The 22725-nt window shown below is 65.5% G+C and overlaps 1 protein-coding gene across 1 annotated transcript in view; it reads right to left on the bottom strand.

The window, feature by feature from the left end:
- Positions 1–2148: 2148 nt before the first annotated feature.
- The window catches only part of LRP1 (LDL receptor related protein 1), a 74976-nt gene continuing 54399 nt past the window's right edge, over positions 2149–22725 (bottom strand). The window contains exons 43-89 of the mRNA XM_051832985.2: positions 19799–20003; positions 19317–19509; positions 18518–18643; positions 18299–18427; positions 17999–18118; positions 17765–17878; positions 17391–17540; positions 17181–17303; positions 16812–16928; positions 16546–16674; positions 16194–16316; positions 15950–16090; positions 15677–15867; positions 15264–15447; positions 15087–15172; positions 14818–14937; positions 14203–14390; positions 13912–14117; positions 13243–13431; positions 12678–12826; positions 12203–12296; positions 11995–12111; positions 11712–11831; positions 11261–11383; positions 11027–11152; positions 10257–10373; positions 9550–9656; positions 9311–9443; positions 8168–8287; positions 7948–8070; positions 7510–7650; positions 7292–7426; positions 7080–7199; positions 6358–6626; positions 5847–6025; positions 5483–5589; positions 5169–5285; positions 4683–4859; positions 4446–4586; positions 4193–4366; positions 3820–3981; positions 3331–3505; positions 3127–3228; positions 2939–3003; positions 2761–2851; positions 2518–2662; positions 2149–2377 (exon numbers count right to left, since the gene is read on the bottom strand). Of these exons, the coding sequence (XP_051688945.2) occupies positions 2237–2377; positions 2518–2662; positions 2761–2851; positions 2939–3003; positions 3127–3228; positions 3331–3505; positions 3820–3981; positions 4193–4366; positions 4446–4586; positions 4683–4859; positions 5169–5285; positions 5483–5589; positions 5847–6025; positions 6358–6626; positions 7080–7199; positions 7292–7426; positions 7510–7650; positions 7948–8070; positions 8168–8287; positions 9311–9443; positions 9550–9656; positions 10257–10373; positions 11027–11152; positions 11261–11383; positions 11712–11831; positions 11995–12111; positions 12203–12296; positions 12678–12826; positions 13243–13431; positions 13912–14117; positions 14203–14390; positions 14818–14937; positions 15087–15172; positions 15264–15447; positions 15677–15867; positions 15950–16090; positions 16194–16316; positions 16546–16674; positions 16812–16928; positions 17181–17303; positions 17391–17540; positions 17765–17878; positions 17999–18118; positions 18299–18427; positions 18518–18643; positions 19317–19509; positions 19799–20003 (6604 nt within the window). The 3' untranslated portion in view covers positions 2149–2236. The remainder of the gene's footprint in view (positions 2378–2517; positions 2663–2760; positions 2852–2938; positions 3004–3126; positions 3229–3330; positions 3506–3819; positions 3982–4192; positions 4367–4445; positions 4587–4682; positions 4860–5168; positions 5286–5482; positions 5590–5846; positions 6026–6357; positions 6627–7079; positions 7200–7291; positions 7427–7509; positions 7651–7947; positions 8071–8167; positions 8288–9310; positions 9444–9549; positions 9657–10256; positions 10374–11026; positions 11153–11260; positions 11384–11711; positions 11832–11994; positions 12112–12202; positions 12297–12677; positions 12827–13242; positions 13432–13911; positions 14118–14202; positions 14391–14817; positions 14938–15086; positions 15173–15263; positions 15448–15676; positions 15868–15949; positions 16091–16193; positions 16317–16545; positions 16675–16811; positions 16929–17180; positions 17304–17390; positions 17541–17764; positions 17879–17998; positions 18119–18298; positions 18428–18517; positions 18644–19316; positions 19510–19798; positions 20004–22725) is intronic.

The raw sequence follows: 22725 nt of genomic DNA, 5'->3' as shown, positions 1-22725 counted from the left end.
TGTTCTTGGCTCTGCCCCCTCCCCCGCTCTTCTTGGTCCCCCCACCCCACCCCCCACCCCCTGGCAGGCAGGTCATCTTGGAGGACTGCCTCCTGGTGGACTATCGCCTGGCAGGTCCTGGACAGAGTCAGGGTGCTGACCAGAAGGCTGTGCCTTCCAAACCGCAGCCGGGGTGGGGGCCTTTCCATGCTTTGCTCGGGATCTTGAGGCGACAGGCGGAGAATCAGTGGCTCCCCGGGGGCGCCAGATGCACGGGCTGGCAGAGGGAGGGGATGAGGGGGTGGGGCCAGTGGAGGGGAGCGGGGAACTGCTACGGAGGGGGGAGGCTGGCTGGCAGAGGGTGGAGGGGGTGTGGCAAAATAGCCTGAGGGAAGGAAGTGAGAGGCTGGGCTAGGGTCCCCCCGCAGGTGCATAATTAGTGTGTGTTATAGAGGGGGCTGTGCGGGGCTTCAGGATGAGCAGCTCTGTAGGAGTGTGGACGCCACCTGGTGGCCGGATGGAGGCACAGCCCGCTCAGCAATCAACAAGAAAGCCCTTTTTCCCTTCTAGCTGGGTTGCTCAGCCCCGTGGTGGGCTCTTGGGTTCCCAGGCAGGCAGGGGAAGGTCTCAGGAGTGGACTTGGAGCAGGAGGCCAGGGATGGAAGCCCAGGGCTAAGAGGGAATGGGAGGACTCATTTCTGGAGGCACCACTATCCACACTTTCCCCAGGAGAGGAGGAAGGGAGGGAGGAACCCCCCCGGGAAGGTGAACCAGTGTGGGGGGGTGGGGATGAAATGCGGTCCTTCGCTTTGGGAGTCTGCTAAGGGGCCTACAGGCATGGCCAGCACCCTCCCTGGGCTCCTGTGCTGCTGGGCAGAGTGGGGGAGCTCCCTTTCTCTCAGCCCTGGGGAGCACAGAGCCGTGTGACCTTTGGCAAGGGGTTCCAGCCCCAGGGCAGGAGCCGAAGTAGACCCGGGATGCCCGTGATTGCCACAGCCCTTTCCTGTTGCCCCTGGACTTCCAGCTGGGTCTGTTGGCGGCCGCCACAGCGTTCTTCATTCCAGGGTTTCGCTCTAAAGAGGCCTCTGAGTCTCCACGAAGTGAGATTTTACCACTTCAAGAGCAAACCTGGGCAGAGGGGGCCGCCCGAAGCCTGAGGCAGCCCCCGCCAAGCCCAGGGTGTGCACCTGTTAGCTGCTGTGGGAGACGGTTTTTGGAAGGGGTGGACGCGTCCACTGGAAGTGACAGTGCACAGAAGTGCATCTCGGAGTTAACGTCTTGGAGCCAGAGGGCACACGAGGTCCGGACCCGTGAAGTCACGGGCTCAAGGTCTCACAGCCAAGCCCACTGCCACCCCCTTCCCCAGCGTGGCAAGACCCCAAACAGGCCCTGAAAAGCCCAGGCTCAAGCCTGCCTCCAGCAGCGAGCAGCACTCCCTCTGGTGGTTGAAGCAGGCAAGCGCAGCTCCAGCTCTCAGAGTAGCAGTCACAAGCAGACACCGACGTCTTTTTTCTTTTCTTTTTTTTTTTTTAACAATTTTATTTATAACAATATCTGTGTTATTTAGTTGTAAAGGAATTCAGCAAAAATTATTAAAACGTTCAGGTCCCCAAAACGGGGCTGCCCGCTTGCCCTTCCTTGGCGTGCCCCGCCTCCTCCCCCTCCTGTGGCTGGGGAGGGGGGGGACGGGGGTGGGAGCGGGGGAGGGCCTGTCTGGGAGGGGTGCTGAGTGTGGCCATCTCAGAGGTGCCCCCAGAATAGGGGCTGGGGCTTGGGGTGACCTCCCCCAAGAACTAAGTCTCCACTCTTTCCTTCCGGCCTCAGCCAGAGCCAGACAGGGCCGTAAAGAACCCTCCCGACCCGAAATGCGCCCCCGGGGGGGCTGGGGGTGGGTAAGTGGGTGGGGGCTGAGAGGGGACGCCTTGACAAAGTGTCTTGCTGTGGGAGGGGAGGCAGCACGGCCAGCTCTCCCGGTGGGGTGCGTCTGGGGGGCAGCTGGGAGTGGCCCCTTGACCCTATGAAGCTGAAGGAGCCCCCAGAGCCCTCCCTGCTTCCCCCCGAAGGCAGCGTGGGGGTGGTGAGGGGCAGGCAGGAAGAGGGGACTGGGAAGAGATAACACTGTGCTCGCTGGCTGGCTTGCTCGCTCACATATAAAAAGTAATTCCTTCATTTTTACATTTATACATCCGGCTGGCTGGGGAGGGGGCTCGCTGGAGAAACCCTCGGGCAGGGGGTGGGAGGCTCTCTGGGGGGAGTCCTATGCCAAGGGGTCCCCTATCTCGTCCTCGGGACCCCGGCCCAGGAGTTCTCGCTTCTCATCCGTGCTGGCCAGGGAGTGGCGGCTGCCATGGCCCCCCATGTAGAGTGTGGCGTACACAGGGTTGGTGAAGTTGGTGGGCTGCAAGGTGACAGAGCAGTCAGCAGGGGCGCAGGGGCGCAGGGGCCGGGTTCTGTGGCCCCGCCCACCCCCATGTCCCCCCACAGCCTCCTGGCCTTGCCCTGGGAGCCGTCCCCCCACCCTGTGTCTGCCCTGTCCACCTTGTCAGGGTCCAGGGCAAAGTCGGCATCCAGCAGGCCGCCCACGTCATCCGGCTCTCCGCCTTCGTACATCTTGTACGTAGGGTTCCCGATCTCCACGTTCATGGCCCCGTTGGTCATCCGCTGGTGCTGGAAGCCCTTGGCCCTGCAAGACCAGCAGTGTGAGGAGTAGGGACTTCTGGGAGGGAGTAGGGCGTGGGTGGCAAAACCACGGCCAGAACTTGCCAGGCGCCAGTGACTCACCCTCGGACTCGCCGCTTGTACCAGAAAACCACCCCGGCCACCAGCAGCAGCAGCAGCAGCAGCAGCAGCGGGATTAGGATGGAAGCCATATCTGGAGGCAGGAGGGACGCGTAGTCAGAAGGGCCCAGGGAAGTGGGGGGCACAGGTCCCCTGCTCCAGCCCCAGCCCTGCCACTCACGTCCCGGCTGCTGCTGGCTGACGACCTGCTCTTCACACCGGGGTCCCGTCATGTGCGGTGGGCACCTGCAGATGGGAGGGGCGTGGCTGAGCAGGCCTGCCCCCCCTACCCGGTCAGGACTGCGGGGGCTCAGATCTGGGGCAGGGCGGGAGGAGCTCTGCCCGGGGGGAGGCCCAGGCCCTACTCACTGACACTCGGGCATCATCTTGCTGTTCATGGTACAGGAGCCGCCATTGCTGCAGTGGCCGGCACAGGTGAGGCAGCTGGGGGCCACACGGCCGTCGGTGCAGCTGCGGGAAGGAGGCAGAGGAATAGGGGCTGGGCTGGGAGGCCAGGAGTGGGGGGCACGAGGCTGGGGCCAGGCTGGATGGTGGAGGTGGGGCACCACTTACTTGCAGGTGACGCCTCCGGTCTGCTTGTTGACCACGCAGGCTCCCTGGAGGCAGCGGCTGCACTTGTTGACCTCACACCTGGGGCCCTCGAAGTAGGCAGTGCAGCGGCACTGCCGGGAGCCGTCGGCAGCCATCTGGCACGTGCCGAAGTTCTCGCAGTAGTTGGAGCACTGGCCTGCAGTCAGGGGCAGGACAGGCAGCATCTCAAGTCCCGCCCTCACCAAGATCTTCCATTGGTAGATGGGGGAGGCCGGGCACTGGGGACCCCTCAGGTCCTGTGGAAGGATCCCACCTCTCCTGGGCTTCCTAGTGTCCCCATGTCACAGGCTCCAGGATACAGAGAATAATCCTGATGACAGGGCGCACACTCTGTCAGGGAGGTGTGCCAACACACCGGCAGCCTGGGCACGTGCCCACCGCACTGTGCTCTGGGGATCCCTGACTCTTGCCACACCCCCCGCCCCCAGGGCCCGGGGATGGCTCACTCACGGTACTGGCAGCGATCGCCCAGGAAGCCGGGGAGGCATCGGCACTGGGGCTGGTTGCCCTGGTTGACGGTGCAGGTGCTGTTGTTGGCACAGTAGCCCGCACACACCTGCTGGGTGCATTTGGGGCCCGTGAAGCCCGTGGGGCACCGGCACGTGGGCATGCCTGGCGGGAGAGGATGTGTGAGCGGGACCACCCGGCCCTGCTGTAGAGAAACAGGGCTGGAAGGACCTGGGTGGGAGGCAGAGCCCAGGGGATAGGGATGCAGGGGTTGTGGAGAGGGAGGCAGGGGCTGGGCGTGAGCCCGAGGCCAGGCCCGCGGGCCGTGGGGCTGGGACCGAGGGGCCAGGAGCGGTTGCCGGTGCGTGGTGCGTACCGGAGGGGGAGGCGGCACAGGTGCCCCCGTTGCGGCAGTGCTCCCAGCACTGGTCCAGCTCACACTTGTCGCCCGTGTAGCGGGGCTGGCAGCGGCACTTGGGCTGCCTCCGGGCGTTGAGGAAACAGCTGCCGCCGTTGAAGCACTGCAGGTTGCAGGTCCCGGGCCGGGGAGCTACAGCGAGGACTGACCGTTAGCGTCAGCAGGCAGAGCCGGGGGTGGGGGGCAGCAAGCAGCGGGAAGGGGGGCGTACCGTCTGGTGGGGGCGTTGGAGAGGGCACGGGCACGCAGGTGCCGTTATCCAGCCGCTTGCCATTAGGACAGGTGCACACGGGCCCGCTGGGGCTCAGCAGGCAGAGCCACTCGCACTTCTTGCGGTCACAGGGGTTGGTCACTACATTGGGGGGGCAGGAGGACAGTGAGCAGGGCCCTTCCCTGAGCCCCGTGCACCCCCAGCACGTCCTGAGCCCCTGGTCTCCCCGAGCCCCACCTTCGGGCTGCTTGTGCTGGTGGTACAGGACCACGTCAGAGGCGTGGCTCAGGCCCCCTGTGAGGTTGATCAAGGGACTGTGGCCAAACTTATGGATCTTGAAGACGCGGTTGTTGATGTAGGTGACGCCGTAGATGTAATCTTCAAAGACATCGATGCTGAAGGGGTGACTCAGACCTGTGGGGCAGGAGGAGGCGGCATCACAGGGGAGTGAGGCCCTGGCCCCGCCCCTCCCCCTCCTCCTTGGCACAAGGGAACTTAGCAGGGCAAAAGCAGACTCCGGCTGGCCCTTGCCGGCAGAAGCACCCACCACCCCAGGACTTCGGGGCCACAGCAGGGTTTTGCTCTTTCCTCCACACTTGCTAAGGTGCTAATGCCACCGATCATGCCACTCAGTCATCGCTCACAAGGACAAGTGGGTCAGAGGGTCAGGGTGGGCCTCAGGCCTGCTGGCAGGGCGGGGGCGAGGCTATGGCCGGCTCTGACCTCGTTTGCTGTCTGCGGCCACGACGGGGTCGGTGCCATTGAGCCGGATGCTGCCGATGACCGAAAGCTTGGCATCTGCCCAGTACAGCCGCTCGTTGTGGTAGTCCACGGCCAGGCCTGGGAGCGGGGCAGGGTGGCTGTGAGCGCCCAGCCTCTCTGCCCCAGCGCCGTCTCTGTGTGTGCGACAGCTCCCCCTGCTTCACCTGACCACTGCCAGTCACCTCTTCTGGGAAATCCGCCCCCCCACCCCGCCCTCCTGGTCCACGGTTTTGTGTGACGGTGGCCAGCTCCCTCCGGCTCCCGGCCCTGCAGACCTGTGGGCCACTGGATGTTGTCCTGCACCAGTGTCTCCCGAAGCGTCCCGTCCATCGCAGCCGTCTCGATCTTGGGGTGGTTCCCCCAGTCTGACCAGTACATGGTGCTGGGGAGGGAGGAGGGCGAGTGTGGGCCTCCTGGGCTGGCCACGGGGACTGATGGGCTTTGGGAAGAGGGGTCCTGTCCTCCTCCTCCAGAGACTCAGGGAGCCGGCCCCCGACCGGGTCAAGTCTTCTACTCTAAAGTGGGTGGAGTCATTTGGGGCGGGGTGGGGGGGCCGCGCAGAGGAGAGGCCTGGAGCAGCCCCATGGAGCTGCTGGGCCCCACCCCGGCGTGGAGCTGGCCCCCAGGGCCCTCACCCACCCCCTCAGCGGGTCCACCACGATGGCGTGGGGCTCGTCGATCATGCCCGAGATGAGCGTCTTGCGGTTCTCGCCCTTCATCTGTGCCACCTCGATCACGTCGCGGCCCGAGTCAGTCCAGTACACGTTCCCAGCCACCCAGTCAATGGCGATGCCCCTGGGCATCTTCAGGCCTGAAATCTGAGCGGACACCGGGTTCTCCCTGTCTGCCCGCCTCCTCTCCCCTGCCACCACTGTCCCTGGGGAACTGGCACCCTACACCGACAGCCAGGCCCCTGGCTTTCCCAGGCGTCCCACCAGTTCCTCCTCCCCGAGCGCCCACGGCGCAGGTGACGATCAGGCCCCTCAGCCCGCCAGCTCCTGCAGATTCTGTCTGTGCTGCCTGCCCGTGGCCGGGACTCAGAACACAACCCAGAACACAACCCTCGCTCTCCACGTACCCTCCCCCTTGGCCCTGTCCCACTGTCCTTTTCAAAGTCTGTTCTGCAATGCGTGGCTGGCTGGGCACTCACATTGAGGTGGGTGACGCCGCGGTCGATCTGCCGCCGGTGACGGTTGGAAGTGGTAGGGGGTGCGGCAGGGGGCAGGCTGCGGTAGGAGATGGTGCCTGTGTGCCAGTTGGTCCAGTAGACACGGCCGGCCTTGACGTGGACATCCATGGCGTCGATGCGCACGCTCTCGTCCCCCTGGAAGGCCTGCTCGTAGGCCGAGTGTGGGTGCCCAGGGAACAGGCTGCGGATCTCGTTGTCGTCGGCGATGTACAGGACCTGGTACTCGGAGCCTGGAGGGGCGAGTGGCCAGATGTCGGGCAGGGGCTGGGGCTGCCGCTGGGGCATCTGGGCCTGGAGCTGGGTGCAGGGCAGCTGGGATGTGCACCCCCACTACGCCCAGCCCCTTTCATACTACCCATAGCTTCCCTACTTAAACCGCCTGCTCCAAGCAGAAGCTAATGCTCGCCCCGCCCCTGCTGGGGTGGTGTCCAGCCTCAGCCCCTTCTGCCTGGATGGCAATTCCTGTGTCCCCTGCTACACCATGCCATCATGAGGTGCAGGGGCAGGTGGGGTGTGGGTGGCCGTGGGCACGGGACTGGGTGGTGTGTGCACACATGGTGGGTGTGTGTGAGTGGCGAGCACTCTGTGCAGGCAGGCATGTGTGACGGCGTCAGTGCCCGTGTCTGCGTGTGCACCTGACCCGGGACTGGTGGGGGAGGTGTGCGCGCGACGCGGGCCCGCACCTTCAGCCTTGCAGGTGTTGTGCGTCTTCATGAAGTTCCGGGCACAGCTGCAGAGGTGGCCGCCCTTGGTGTTGTTGCAGAGCTGCGAGCAGGTGCCGAAGCGCAGGCACTCGTTGATGTCTGGGGTTGGGGGGTGGTCACAGGGGAGGGTCAAGGGCTGCCTTGCGTCTGGGCCTCCCACCCACCCACCCCCTCTGGATCCCGTTTCCCACCCTGGCATCCGGGCTGGCCGGGCACGGTGTGGAAGCCCGGGCGGCAGGCGCAGTAGGCCGCTTTCTCGGTGCGCACGCAGCGGGCCTCGTCGCCGCAAATGCTGGCATTGGTGGCGCAGCTGGTCAGCTTGGGGTCTGCGGGCGACAGAGAGTGGGTCCCCTCCCCGAGCTCCTCCCCCAGCACGCCCACCGCCAGCCCGGTGCCCGCTGCGTCCTACCCATGCTGCAGCCCTCCTCGTCCGAGCCGTCCCCGCAGTCGTCCAACAAGTTGCAGCGCAGGGAGGAGGAGAGGCAACGCTGGTTCCCGCACAGGAACTCCTTCTTGTCCTTGCAGTGGGGGGTCTGGGCCGTGGGGGGCTCTGAGGAGGGGCGGGGCTTCAGGCCCTGCTACTGCCCCTCTTCCCCCAGAGACCCCGCAGAAGCTGGGAGGTCCCAGGCTGGCTGTTTGTCAAGCTCGCCAGGGAAACTGTTTAGCACTGATTCCGGCTTCCGCCTGCAGATCCACAGCCTCAGGAAGCCTCCGGCAGGCACCTGCTTCTCTCCCAGGGAAGGGCCTCCAGGCTCCCCGCAATGGATCCCCGCCTTCCCTGGTGAGTCCGTGCCCCAGATGCACACTCAGCCCTGTGCAGCTCCCCCCCGCACCAGCCCCTGCTCACCGCAGTCTTCCTCGTCTGAGCCGTCCCCGCAGTGGTCGATGCCGTCACACTGGCGCCCGATCCACAGGCAGACACGGTCGTTCTTGCATCGGAAGGGCCGGTTGGGAGGGCACATGAACCGGGCTGCAGTGGCCAGGAGGGCGCAGAGCTGGAATCAGTCCCGGGGAGCCTGGGAACCGGATCCCGACCTGGGAGCCCCGCCCTTGCCCCCAAATCTCACCGCACTCCTCGGGGTTCTCATCGGAGTTGTCCCCGCAGTCGTCCTCGCCGTCACACTTCCAGGCCAGGGGCTTGCACAGGGTGTTGTTACACTGGAACTCATCCAGGGGGCAGGTCCGCACTGCACGCCAGAATGAGCTGTGAGTGTGGGCACTGGGCAGTGTCCTGCCCGGACCCCGCCCTCCATGGAGGGGTCATCAGGAAAGCAGCGGGCACCAGCAGACTGGACCCAGGCCTTGTAGGGCGAAACTGCCCCTGGGGTAGCCAGGGGTAGGGGACAAGCCCCACTTTGGGAACCCATGCTCCTTCTCTGGTGGTAGTGGCAGGTGCAGAGGAGCAGCCCTGGGCTGGAGGAGGGGACTCAGGTCGAGTGCCTGTCCGCCATCACAGCAGGGGCTGCTGCTCCAAGCCCCCACCTCCTCCGGCACAGGCTCAGCCAGGAGCAGGGGTGGACTCCCTGCCCCAGGATAGGGAAGTGGGCAGGACTTTGCTTTTTAGGCAGCCAGGTGCACAGAGCCCGAAGACTCCTGCTTGATGGGCACAGCCTCTCCAGGAAGGCAGCCAGCAGCCAGTATCTTGCTTACGGCTTACCGCGGGTCTTCCAAACATTCCCAGAAAAGGCATATTAGGAAAATCTATGCATGGATTTCAATGTTTTGCACCCAAACAAGATTGTTTTTGAAACCCATTTTTTCCTTGAGTGTTTTGAAGTGTATTGCCAGCACTCAGGACAAAGCCTGGTGCACTCTGCGTGCTCAGTAACATTTGCTGCACAGGAGCCAGCGCTGTGGTGGGACGGGCTCAGCCGCTGCCGCAACACTGGCATCCTATAGGAGTGCCGACCGGAGTCCTGGCTGCTCCACTTCCGAGCCAGCTTCCAGCTAGTGCAGTGGGGGGATGCCCCAAGTGCTTAGGCCCCCGCACCCATGTGGGAGACCCGGATGGAGTTCCTGGCTCCTGGCTTCAGCCTGGCCCAGCCCCTGGCCATTGTGGCTATTTGGGGGAGTGAACCAGTGAATGGAAGATCTCTCTCTCTCCCTCCCTCATTCTCTAATTCTACCTTTTAAATAAAATACATAAAAAGTATGTAAGTGCTAAAAAAAATCATCGCGTGACCAGTGCAAGACAGAGGTGGGGCGCTCACCGCCAGTGCCGCAGGCTTCCTCGTCGCTGCCGTCCATGCAGTCGGCATCGGCGTCACAGCGCCAGCGCAGGGGGATGCAGTGACCATTCTTGCACTGGAACTGGTCCATGTCACAGCGCGGGGTGCAGTCTTTCTGTGGGCACGGCAGCGGGCAGCCTGGTCAGCTCCGGGCTCCGCCGGGGCCCTGGCCACCACTCCTCTGAGGTGCCCTCCTCCCTCCCGTGGGCCCCCCCGCCCACCTCGTCTGAGCCATCAGCGCAGTCATGATCCCCGTCACACTTCCAGCGCCCGGCGATGCAGCGGCCGTTGGCACAGGAGAACTCACTTTCGGAGCAGGGACGCGGCGCTGGGGGAAGGAGAGGGGAGAGAGGCCCCAGGAGGGTGGGCATGGGGCCTCGCCTCTGAGGCAGCTCCAGTCCTCGCAGAGGGAGCCTCCCGAGCCCAAGGCCCATTCCTGTGACCTCAGGGGCCCCAGCTGACCGGACAGTGACCAAGATGCTGGAGCATCCTGGGCACCGCCAGCCGGCTGTTCCCATGGGACCGGCTGGAGGCACAGAGGGTGCTCACGCTTACCCCGCTGGGGACAGACACAGAGCAGAGGGCCTGGGTCCCTGGCCTGCCTTCAGGACAGACTGTGGGTGGGTGGGGGGAGGGGCAGGACCACTAAGACAAGCACCAGGGTCTGGGAGAGGCCAGTAGAGGAAGGCACGGGGCAGGCGGGCTCCGGGGCAGAGGCAGGGGTGTGGTAGGAGCACAGGCGCGTCAGAGACACCTACCTCTGCAAGCCCGAGAGGACAGTGTGAAAATGGAGAGAAACATGAGATGAGGTGAAATGGCACAAACTCAGAAACACAGCATGGAGGGGCGAGGCGGGAGGGGCTCCTGCGCCCCCTGGCCCGGGAGGCGGTGCCTGCGGGCGGGGGCGCGCGCGCGCGGCGGGACGTACTGCAGCTCTCCTCGTCGGAGTTGTCCCCGCAGTCGTTGTCGTAGTCGCATTGCCAGCGGCCCGGCACGCAGCGGTTGTTCTTGCAGCGGAACTGGTAGGGCTCACAGGTGCGCTCGTCTAGGCGGCGGAACGGGGGAGGGAGAGCCTCAGGTGGGCGTGGCCGGGAGGGCGTGGTCCAGGGAGGCGGGACGGGGCGGGGGAAGGCCTGCGGTGGGCGCGGCCGGGAGGGCGTGGTCTAGGGAGGAGGGATTGGGGGCTGAGAGGGAGCTCAGATGGGCGTGGTCTAGGGAGCGCAATGGGCGTGGCCTGGAGGGCAGGACCAGGGAAGGGTGGGGGTTGGGAGAGGGAGAGGCGTGGCCTGGAGGGCGTGGCCTAGGGAGGCGGGATTGGGGGTATCGGGTGGGCTTAGTCGGCAGGGAGAGAGCTCCTGAGGGTCAGCTGTGGGGAGCCCAGGCAGGGTTCTGAGATATGGGTTCTCTAAGGAGGTTTGGGGCAGGAGGGATGTCGGGGGCTGGGCAGCTGCTCTGGGGCGGGGAGATGAGCTGACCCCGCGGGGTAGACCTATGAGGCGTGGGTGGGGGCAGGGGCGGGAATTAGGAGGTGGGTGGGTGGGGGATGAGGTTGGAATCTGGGAAAGTAAGCCCCAGCTGGGCCTCTCTGTGCCAGCCCCACAGTGGCTGGGCCAGGGCCAGGGCTAAGCAGAGAGGCTGTGAGCAGGCAGGCCGGCCCTGCCCGCCGCCCCTAGTGGGATGGGTCGGGGGCTGGCTCACCGCACTCCTCCTTGGGCTCGTCGGAGCCGTCACCGCAGTCGTCCTCACCATCGCACTTCCAGCGCGCAGGGATGCAGCGGCCCGAGTCCTTGCAGCGGAACTCGTCCACTCCGCAGGTCATCTGAGCTGCATGCAGGGCAGGGCACGGGCGGGGCTGAGCCTCCTGCGCGGGGGTGGGGGTTGGGGCGGCCGCGCAGGGGTTCTCCTGGGGCCCCGGGGGTGCGGGCCACTCACTGCAGTTGGCGGGTTCATCGCTGCCGTCCACACAGTCGTTGTCCCTGTCGCAGACCCAGACCCGGGGGATGCAGCGCTTGGTGATGGAGCACTGGAACTGGTTGGGGGCGCAGGTCACCTCGGCTGCGGGGGGCGGGGTGAGAGGATGAGCACCCTCCCCTTCCGTCCTCCAGCCCAGTTCACAGTGGCCGTCCTCTCCCTCTCCCAACCCCCACTCTGCCCTGGTCCTGCCCGCAGTTTCTGGGGGGGTGGGGGTGGGGGAGTCAGTTTATGTCCGAAGCTGGTGCTTTTTTGTTGTCTGGACCTGCATATTTTTACGCCAAGCATGATGGCTTTTACGAGCCAACCAAGTTACACCCAATATAATTTACGGCCCCATCTAAGGAAGTCAATGGAGGGTTTCTGGGAGCGCGAGTCCCTGCAGCCCCCCGCCGGCCGCCCGGGCGCTCACGGCAGTCTCGCTCGTCCTCGCCGTCACCGCAGTTGTCCTGCCCGTTGCAGCGGAAGATGCCGGGAATGCAGCGGTTGGTGTTCGTGCACTTGAACTGACTGGGCAGGCACACGTGGATGTCTGTGGGGACGGGAGGGGGCGCGTCAGGAGGGTGGCCAAGGGGTGGAGGCGGGCACCCATTCCCTCAGGGCGTCGAGAGGAGATCCACCCCCACACCCCGCCCGTGCTTTTGGAAATCCTGGAGAGGGGCGGGAAGGAGGCGGGGAGCTGGGCAGCCCCTTACCGCAATTGGCCTCGTCACTGTTGTCCTGACAGTCATTGTCCCCGTCACAGATGAAGGCGGGGTTTGTGCAGATGCCTGTGGAGCACTGGAACTGACCTGGACGGCACTTGAACTCGGCTGTGGGAAGGCAGGGCTCAGTCAGAGCAGCTGGGGTGGGTGTGGCCGGCGCCACCGCCAGCCTCCCCAGTCCCCCTGCCGGGGCACTCACGACAGTCTGGGGGCTCGTCGGAGTGGTCGCCGCAGTCATCCTCCGTGTCACACTTCCACCAGAACGGGATGCACTTGTCGTTCTTGCACACAAACTGGAGGGCAGTGGGGCAAGAGGGGTTGGTGGGGACCCTGGGAGCTCAGAAGGTTTTGTTCTGAGGGGCCGGGATGTTTCCCAGGGGTGGCGAGGGCATGACAAGTGCAGGGGGCCCAGGCAGGGTCTGTGGGGCGTCGGGGTGGGGGTGGAAGTCAGGGCTTGGGGGGCAGGTGCTGGCAAGGGAGGGTAATGGCTAGGCCGTGAGATGTTTGTTGGGAGGGGACAGGTGTACAAGTATTGCTGTGGGGAGACAAGAGGTAGGCAAGAAACGTGGGGGTGTTAGCGTGGACAAGTCAGCCGCGTGGGGACATCACAGTGGGCGCTGGGGTCTGAGCAGGACTGGAGGTGCTGGGTGGGGAGAGCTCGGGGAGAGGCTCACCTGGCTTGCCGTGCAGTTGGACACACAGGTGCGCCCGTCGCCGCCCAGGTAGAAGTTGGTGGGGCAGGCACATTTGTGGCCCCCGCCCGGGGACAGCAGGCACAGGTTGCTGCAGCCCCCATTGTTGCTCTTGCACGGGTGATTGGGCACTGCCGGGGAGAGAGCGGCTGAGTGACAGGTGCCTGGGTCTCCTTTATGGCCACTGTCCCTGCAGGCGCTAGGGACATGTCTTGGTCTTCCAAAGGCTGCCCAGCCCACTTCCTCCTGAGCGGAGGTGGCCTGGGACTAAGTCCTGCCTCTCTCTCTCAGGAGGGAGCTGAAGCCGGAGACAGGAGAGGCCCCTCTGAAGGTCCCCAGACCCACAGTCCTGCACCCCTGCACCATCTGTGTCCTCCCCCACCACAGCTGCCTGCCTGTGGGTCTTGCCTCCACTCCTCTCCCCACTGCTGCCCGACTGGGCTTGGGCCTTGCTGCTACAAGACCCTGGGGTTGGACCAGGCTGGCATGAAGTTGATGGTGCTCCATTTTGAGCACCTGTGCCTGCTCCCACCCCTTGCTCGCATACCATCCGGCTGGCGCAGGGCGTGGAAGACATGCAGGTCCATGGGCCGGTGCAGGGTGCTGATGAGCAGCGTCTTGTTAGCGCCCGTGGTCTTGTGGGCTCGGTTGATGGACTTAGTCTCCCAGTCGGTCCAGTAAACGTAGTCCTCAAACAGGGTCAGTGCGAAGATGTGCGGGATGTCCTGGCTCAGCACTGCGGGGAGCAGGGACACAGGCGTGGCAGGCCTCAGCCCAGGGTGACCACTTGACCTCCTTCACCCCCACCACAATCCTGCAAAGCGGGCGTGAGCCCCAGTTCCAGATGGTTCTGTGACTTCCCAAGGTTGCACAGCCAACAAGCGGCCGAGCTGGAATTCAAGCATGGTGTGCTCTGGCCCTCAGAGGGGCCCGATTCCCGCCAGGAAGGGAGAGGCGCTGCCCTTCCTCCCGGGCTGCCCATCGCCATTGCTCAGAAGGGTACATGGGCGTGGGCCTCTCATTCTGCCTCCCAGCAGAGCTGGGGTCCAGAGGGAGCGCCCTGGTGAGTGGTGTCCTCAGACCAGGCCTTCTGGCTTTTGCACCACTCTCTTGTCTCAAAAACTTGACCCCTCCCCCTCTGCCCCTGCCATTGCTTCAGCCCCTGACCCACTGGGCCTGCTCTGCTGGGAGCAGGGGCCCTCACTGGCACACTGACCCACGTGGCGGTTGGAGCCATCCAGGCTGGCAAACTCAATGTAGTCCTCGCGGGCGTCAGCCCAGTAGATGCGCTCAGTGACGTAGTCCAGTGTCAGGCCGTTGGGCCACGTGATCTTGGTGTCCACAATGACACTGCGGCGAGACCCATCCATGCCGATCCGGCCGATCAGGGAATGGTCACCCCAGTCCGTCCAGTACAGGTACCTGGCAGGTAGGAGGGCAGTGAGCCTGCAGGCCTGAGGCTACCACGGGCTTTTGGGGGCTCCCCCAACCCTCCTTGGCCACATACCCATTCTGCACATCCACCACTAGAGCCCTGGGCTCACGGAGGCCAGAGCTGACCAGCACTGTCCTGTAAGCCCCGTTGAGCTTGGACACTTCGATGGTGTCCCGGCCTTTGTCGCACCAGTACAGGTTGCCGCCGACCCAGTCCACAGCCAGCCCATCAGGGTTGCTGAGACCTGTCCGGTGCAGCACCTGCAGGCAGGGGCAGAGGAGGATGGGCTCTGGGTGACCTCACAAAGGCTCAGGCTCCCCGACACGGAAGCCTCCCCAGCTTTTTTGGGAGGACAGCGGGCGCCTAGCCCTGGCCTGGTGTGGGACGAGCACCAGCAGGGGTGCTGGGAAAGGGGCCCGCACATGAGTGAGGACACACAGGAGCCCGCAGTGCCAGGGACACAGGTGTAAGGGCGGTCAGGCCTGGGGCCCCAGGACTTCGGAGAGCCAGGGAGATCAGGGGATGGCGGTGGGGGAGGAGCTTGGGCTCAGGGCTTGCAGGAGAGGGAGAAGCTACATGGAGCAGACCCACGCAGTGACGCAGTGAGGAAAGGAGGCAGGAAGTCGGGTGGGCGGGGGCCGTGTGCATCTGAGGGGTGCCCACGGAGGAGCGCCGCCCTCACCGCACCTGCACATTGCTCCCATTCAGGTGCATCCTTCGGATCATGCTGCCTTGGGTCGTCACGTCTGTCCAGTAGATCATCTGCTCTCGGTAGTCAAAGTCCAGGGCCACCGCGTTGTTCAGGCCCTGAATGTGCCGAGTGGGGAGAGTGGAAGGAGTGAGTTGATGGCAGCAGGGGCCCCGGGAGCCCGGGCAGGGTGGCTTTGGAAGCAGGACTGGGGGAGAGGCAGGGCCGGGGGGAGGCTGTCCTGGGTGAGGAGGCGGGGCTTGGGCACCTGCTTCAGCAGCGTGTAGTTGGAGCCGTCCAGGTTGAGCCTGCGCAGGTAGTAGCGGTTGGCAAAGATGAGGAAGGGTTCTTCGTCTGCAGACAGAGGATCCGGGCCTCAGCTCCTGGTTGGGGCAGCCTCTGGCAGCCCTGGTTCCCCTACCCGCCTCGCAAGCGCCCGTCTCACCGGTCACAGCCTTGCAGCTGTGGGGGTCGCCGGCCCGGGGGGCGTAGCCCTCCACACACAGACACTTGTAGCTGCCGTGGCTGTTGATGCAGCGCTGGCTGCAGGGGAAGGTGGTGCTGCACTCGTCCACGTCCGCACACGTCCGGCCGTCGTCCTTCAGCCGGAAGCCGGGGCGACAGCGGCACTGTGGGCACAGGGATCTTGAGCTGGGGACGCAGCAGGGGTCTGGGTCTCCCGCCCGGATGCTGCAGGTCAGAGGCCAGGGGGAGGCAGGCAGCCCTAAGCCCAGGGCCCTGCACACGGCAGACGCTCGCACCAAACACTGGCTGAGCGAACGCATGAGGGGTCGGGCGCGGGCATCGGGGCCGGGTATGGGGGTGAAGCGCAGCGCCCAGCCCCGGGGCCGGGCACACCTTGAAGCCAATCTTGAGGTCCTCGCAGTCCTGGCTGCAGCCGCTGAGCTTGTGGCTGAGACACTCGTTGACATGGCAGCCGCGCTCGTCTGAGCCGTCGCCGCAGTCGTCCTGGCCATTGCAGAGCAGGGCCTCGGCCACGCAGCGGCCACTGCTGCACAGGAACTGCGAGGAGACGTTGCACTTGTGCTCTGCAGAGGGGCGGGGCAGGTCAGCGGGGCGGCAGGCACCGGGGAGCGCGCGCGGCAGCGACGGCGGGGAGCGTGCGCCCACCTGGGCTGGTGCAGTGTGGGTTCTTGGGGGCCTCATCGCTGTGGTCGTGACAGTCATTCTCCCCGTCACACTCCCACTGGCGGGAGCTCAGACAGCGCCCGTTGGCGCAGCGGAACTCGCTGGGGCCGCAGGTCGGGTACTCTGGGGGTGGGGGAGAGGCCGGTGAGGCAGGAGCCCTGGGCGCGGCCCTCGCACGCATGCACGCATGCACGCAGGCGCCTCCCACGGAGGCCTGGGGGCTCACCGCACTCCGGGGACTCATCAGAGCCGTCGGCACAGTCACGGTCGTGGTCGCACACGAAGTGCTTGGGGATGCACTGACGGTTCTGGCACATGAACTCCCGGTCGTCACACGTGCTGTTGTACACTGGGGACAGCGGCGGACACGGCTCCCTCAGCGCTGCCCCTGCCCTGCCCTGCCCCTCCCCTGCCCTGCCCCTCCCGCGGCCCCAGTGGCGACAGTGGACTGAGCCCCGGGCAGGGAGGCTGGGCGCCTGCTGCAGCACCTCCCGTTCCTTGACTAATTTCCCCATCTGCAAAGTGGGACTTGGCCCTGCGCTGCCCGCCCGCTCCTCACGGTGGCCCCTGCCACTCACGGCAGCCGGCTGTGATGCTCTCGTCAGCGCCGTCAGCACAGTCCTTGTCACCGTCGCAGAGCCAGCGCTCGGGGACGCACACGTGGGTGCCCGGGCAGGAGAAGGAGGCGGGGCCGCACGTCTTGCCTTCTGCGGGGCGGGGATCAGGGAACCAGGGAGACTCAGGGGCAGGCAAGGGACTCAGCCCTCTGCCGTGCAGGGGCGTGGGGTGGGGGTCTGTCCCTCCCCCGGGGCGCCTCCCCGGCTCGGTCCCGCCCGGCCCTCACCACAGTGAGCCGCCTCATCTGAGTTGTCCCCACAGTCGTCACTGCCGTCACACAGCCACTGCTTGGAGATGCAGCGATGGTTCTGGCACTCAAACTGGGCCTCGGAGCAGAACTTGTCTGGGGATGGGAAACCACGGTGAGACGGGACAGAGAGGGTGGGAGAGGTCCCTGGGGCCCCTGCCGTTGGGGCTCGGCAGGACTTGGGGGATGGGGCCCCAGGCTGGAGCCAGAGCAGCTGAGCCGCGGGCAGGGGCCGATGGCCTTGGTGCCCTTCTCCACAGCGGGCGCTTCCTGGAGGGACTCGGAGGGGGCCCCCCCCATGGTTCTGTGCTCTGCGGCCCAGCCCGGCCCCAGGTGCTCTGCACTCACTGCAGTGGGCCTCGTCCTCGCCGTGCTCGCAGTCATCCTCTTTGTCACATGTCCAGCTCATGGGGATGCAGCGCCCGCTGGGGCACGCGAAGTAATTCAGGGGGCATTTGGGGCGCTTCACACCTGGGCGGGGGCGGGGGCGAGGCACGTGTGAGGGAGGCGCCTGCAGCCTTGGGGCCAGTGCCTACCGCACAGGTGCCCGGGGCTGACCTGGACAGTCGCGCTCGTCACTGTAGTCCCCGCAGTCGTTGGCACCGTCACACACCCAGCTGGGCGCGTAGCACAGTGACGTCCGCTCACACGGCTGGAAGAGCACGCCCTTCACGCCCAGGCGGAAGTAGCTGCTGCAGTCGGTCGCACCTGCCGGGGTGGGGGGTGATGGGTGCCACCTGGCTCCTCTAAGGCACCCTGGGGCAGCCGCCAGTCCTAGGAGCCTCTGTGTGCCCTTCTTGCCCCTCATGAATCCCGGGAGAGCCCGGGAGCGGGAGGGAGGCGGGGCGGCCTGGGACGGGGCAGGTGCAGAAGGGCCTGAGGCGGGAGGGGCTGGGAGGCAGGCAGGGCTGGCAGAGGGGAGGCTCACGCACTGCAGTTCATCTCATCCGAGGCGTCCTCACAGTCCACGAACTGGTTGCAGCGGCTGGAGTTCCCGATGCACGACCCGTCCCGGCAGCGGAATTCGCCCGCCCCACAGGCCGTCTCTGGAACGCCACAGGCCCCGCACCGTTAGGCCAGAGGCCTCTCTCCCCGTGGGGACAGGGAGGGCCCAGCGCCGCCCTCAGAGCCTGGCCCAGCCTGGGGGCGGGGCGGGGCGCACTCACTGTTGCAGGGGATCTCATCAGAGCCGTCGCCGCAGTCGTCGGCCCCGTTGCACCACAGCATGTTGGACACGCAGCGCCCGTTGTTGCACTGACGGAAAGTCTTCTTGCAGCGGCGCGAGTCTGCGAGGGTGGGGGAGGGGCGGGTCAGCAGCCGGCTGGGGGCGGGGCTGCCTGGTGCAGGCTGCTGGTGGCTCTGTCCTCCCAGGGGCTCCCAAAACACCTAGACCATGGAACTGCACCACCCTCGTGCTCCCAGGGGCTGGGGGCCGGAGGAGGTGGGGGCTGGAGCAGGCGCCTTACTGCAGTAGGACGGCTTCTCATCGGACTTGTCCTTGCAGTGGGAGACGCCGTCACACGTCAGGCTGAAGCCGATGCACTCGCCGTTGGCACACTCAAACTCGTCTTGCTCCCGGCATGAAGAATTCATGGCTGAGGGGGAAGGGAAGGAAGTGCCATGAGCCAGGGCCCTTCCTGGCCAGGAAGCTGCCTCCCACAAGCCTCCTCCTCCCTCCCTCTCACCTCGGCAGGTGAAGTCCTCCTGGAGGACGCGGCCCCCTCGGCACGAGCAGTTGACGTGGCCTTGGTGAGTGAGCAGACACAGGTCCTGGCAGCCCCCGTTGTTGACTCGGCAAGGGGAGAGCTCGCCTGAGCAGGGATGGAGTGACCACGGGCTGCAGAGTGTCCTCTGTGTACCCCCCGCCCACACACCCGGCTTCCCTGGACCTCCCTCCCGCACGCTCATGCTCGCCCAGTGGTGCTGCTTCCCTGGACCTCCCTCCCGCACGCTCATGCACGCCCAGTGGTGCTTGGCCAGCCAGGATGCGGGGGATGGAAGGGAGAGGACGTGGGTGCTCCTGCTGAGGTTCCGTGGACTTTGAGGGGTGCTTTGGGGAGATGCTAGTGAGCCTTGAGATCGTGTAGGTGCTGGAGGGTCCAGGGCACACGTGAGGAGTGTGCATGAGGCGTGGTCAGCCAGGTGCAGCTAGACGGGCATGCAGGGGTGGTGGGTAGTGTTTGGCATGCTGTGCCTGAGCAGGTTCTGGGGTGTGTGTGTGACTGCAGGTAGGGAAATGATGGGTGTGGGGACAGGGTGTCCAAGAACATGAAGCTGGAAGGTATGCAGGAGCGACTGCTTCCGGTGGATGGGCCCAGGCATGAGCCCAGTCTCTGGGTGCGTACACAGAAGTCTTAGGGGGCTGGGTAGGAGCGTTGGGCCCAGGCAGGCTTGTGTGTGTGCAACGGAAGCCCCGCAGAGCTGGACGAGGCTGGTGTGCGAGGTGGGCAGGAGAGCGAGGCTGGGGGCGGCGGCCCCACTCACAGCTGTTGGTGTCGTTGGCCACGGCGATGATGCCCATGGGTTGTTGGGGGATGTCCACACGCAGCAGCTTCATGTCACTGCCCACGTACTTGTTGGCCCGCTGCACGGCCCGCCGCACCCAGTCCGTCCAGAAGATGTGCTGCCCGTACACAGCCAGCCCGAAGGGGTGCACTGGCTCCGACTTCAGAATCACCTGCAGAAAAAGCACCGTTACCGATGCCAAGAAGGACTCACACACACGCGCACACACACTGACACACATGCACACACATGCACATGCACACGCATGCCACCTCCCCCTGGTCTCACCGCTGAGCAGACCAAGCCCATCCAGGACCCGGGTGGGGCTTCTCACCCGCTCCCAACTGTTCCCACCATGCCACACGCCGCCCGGCCTGGTGCTCTGGGCCCAGGCAGGCTTCCCCTCGGTCGACCAGCTGGCCCCTGCCCTGGCCTCCCCCTCATGTAGCCCGCAGACTCACATAGCGGTGGGAGCCATCGTACTCGCATCGCTCGATCTTGTCCAGGGTGGCGTCAGAGAAGTAGAGCTTCTCGGCGCGGTGGTCGATGGCCAGGCCGTTGGGCGTGCGGATGTCCTTTTCGATCAGAGTTAGGACGTTGGCGCCGGACAGGGCTGCCCGCATGATGCTGGGGTGCTGCTCGTTCCAGTTGGTCCAGAACATCAGGCTGCAGGGGGAGGGGCCCAGGGACCGGGGTCAGAGCCGGGGAGTCGGCCACAGACGGCAAAGTCCAGGACGTGCCCCAGGCCGGAGTGCGAGGCAACCTCAGGATGGGATGAGCAGTCTGGGAAGGGCCAGGCTGCCACACACGCAGTGCATGTACACCCCACAGCCCCAGTGACGTGATCGCTTGTGCTGGCTGAGATGAGACATGGTGTAGACTCTGGGGGTCCTGTCCTGACTCTGCCACTTAGCACAGAGGTGGCCTTGGACACCTTCCTGAACTGCCTCGAGCCTCAGTTTCCTCCTCTGTGGAGTGGGGAGGATGATGTGCCTGTTCCTCAAAGAGGCTGTGGGATGGACACGAGCGGGCTAAGGACATACGGGCTGCACACCTGGAGTGCTTCCACAGCTACAGCGGTGACCGCGCCTCTCTCTGTGAAGAAGCCGGCCCTTTCCCAGTCACCAGGGAGACAGGGCTGCGTGCAGGGCGCACCAGGGTGAGCCCCCAGAATCCCTTCTCAGGGCCCCCACGTACTTGGGGTCGAGCCCCAGCTTTGACCTCGAACGTACCTCTCACTCTCTCCGAGACCCCACCCTGAGCCGTGGCTTCCTCTCCGTAAAGGGGGTGAGGGCGCAGCTGGCTGTGCTCTGGGGGTGGGGCGAGGCTCGAGGGGCGCATGTGGAAGACCGCGGGGGTGGTCACCCAGTGGGTGTCACAGCGTGGCCTCAGCTCACTTGCACTGGATGGCGAGGCCTGGGCCTTGACCCCAGAGCTGCACACTAGGTTCTGGCAGGGGAGCCAGCACCGTCCGGCACCCCCCCACCCTCGGGCACACTGGAGCTGAGAACCACCCAGGGCCCAAAAGCCACTTGCATTCGTTCATCTGCCAGTGCTCCAACGGGCCCCGCTCCTTCCCCTGCCCCTCAGCTGTGCTGGGCACAGGTCAGTCCTCAGGCTGCTGCTGGCACACCTCTCCCCAGGCTATCACCTCCTTCAGAGCAATGACCACGCCTCCCAGCCCCTGCCCCTCAGCGGCTCCAGCGCGCACGCCAGGAAGAAGCTGTGCTATGGGAAAGGTTGCACGCAGGCTGGGGAGGGCCGGCTTCCTGCTGGCTCCTGGAAACACCATGGGAGCTGGGAGGGAGGGGACAACCCTTTCTAGCTGCCTCAAGAGAGCACCCCGACGGCAGGCCCCTTCCCTGACTCGCCAGGGCTGGACCGGATGTGCTGGTCCACACCCCTGGTATGGCAAACTTATATGTGGGATGCGACTGTTGGTGCTGGGGTCTGGGACAACTCCCTGGGAGGAGGGGGAAGGGAGGAGGAGGGGGAGGAGGAAAGCATTCCTGGGCCAGGGGTTCAGCAGCCAGGACCACAGGCCATCCTGCCACCCTGCTGTGCGCCCCCAGGGGCCACCAGCGCCCCAGTGCCAGCTTCAGGGTGAGCTCGGGAGGGAGCGGGGCCCTTCGAGCCTCTCTGTCTGGGGCCAGGCTGGCTCCGTGCAATTCTCCCACGATGCCTGCTCCCAGACTTTCCCAGCATTCCCCTGGGGCTGCCCCGCCCCAGCCTCAGTGTATTCCAGTGACCCTGTGGAGCAGGGCTCAGTACCACCAGTGTGAGGACACGTCTAGCAGGGACAGGTCCCCGGCATGCAGCCACGAAGCTCCTGCTGCCTCGCGGGAGCCGCATCAGACACACCCGAGACAGGGCCCTCGGCTCTCTGTGTCCCCACTGGGCCCTTGGCACCTGGCTGATTCTCGAAGCCACATGCTAAATGCCCGGCAGAACCTCCTGGGCTCAGAAGAGAGGAACTGGGCAGGGGGCCATTCGGGGGCTGGGCTGCTCCTGGGAGGGGGTAGGAGACAGGCAGGGAACCTGCAATGGCCGCTCTGCAGCGGGGGGAGGGGCTCTAGACCCGTGGGGGACAGGTGCGGTCACCAAGGGTCAGGGCAGGTGAGTCTCGATCTTTGTCAGCTTGGCCGTGCCCACCACACACGGGGCCAAGGCAGGCAGAACAGAGGGGCCTTGTGCTGGCTCGGCGGTGGCGGGCGGGCGGGCTGGGCCAGGGCTGGGCACACTCGCCGTTTCTATGTAGCTGCTTTGGAGTTTTGTTTGTCTCTTAGTTTCCTAGTAAAGCTTTTTGAAAACATTCCAAGGGCTGCTGAATCAGGGGGAAAAAAGTGTTGCTCACATCTGGGCCAGGACTGCTAAGGCGAGGGGGTGGCCCCTTGCTCGGAGGGGCCGGGGGCTGCCCCTGTGGGAGAGCAGAGCAGGCGGACCCCAGGGGGCTGGAGAACACCCACCCAAGGGATCTTCCTCCCACGTTCTTCCTGGCTGTGCCCTTGACTGCCGCGTGACCTGCTGCCAGCTCCCCGTGCCTGGCGGCGTGGGGGAGGTCCCCCTGCCGGCCCCTCCGCCTGAGCCTTGCCTCGTCCTGGCTTTTGCTCAAGGCGCGCCCCTGTCTGGGCTGCACTCATCTTCATCACGGCAGGCCTGGTGCCAGTCCCCGCCTCCAGGCTGCCTCTGGTCGATGCTGTGGGCAGCCCTGGGCCGGCCCTCGCTGCTGCCCTCCTGTGTGACTCCCCACCACCCCCATCAGGGGCTTGGCCGAGCCCCCGGCAGCCATACAGCCACCTGGGCTCAGTGGAGTTCTCTGCCTTACTTTGCACTCTGAGGCCCAAAAGCAGCTACCCCAGGCCTGGAACGTGGCTCTCAGACGAGTGAC

This window comes from Oryctolagus cuniculus, chromosome 11 (genome assembly GCF_964237555.1).
Source record: "Oryctolagus cuniculus chromosome 11, mOryCun1.1, whole genome shotgun sequence".
Taxonomy (NCBI): Eukaryota; Metazoa; Chordata; class Mammalia; order Lagomorpha; family Leporidae; genus Oryctolagus; species Oryctolagus cuniculus.
The sequence above is the reverse complement of the archived record's forward strand: the minus strand, read 5'-3'. Positions and strand labels throughout refer to the sequence as shown.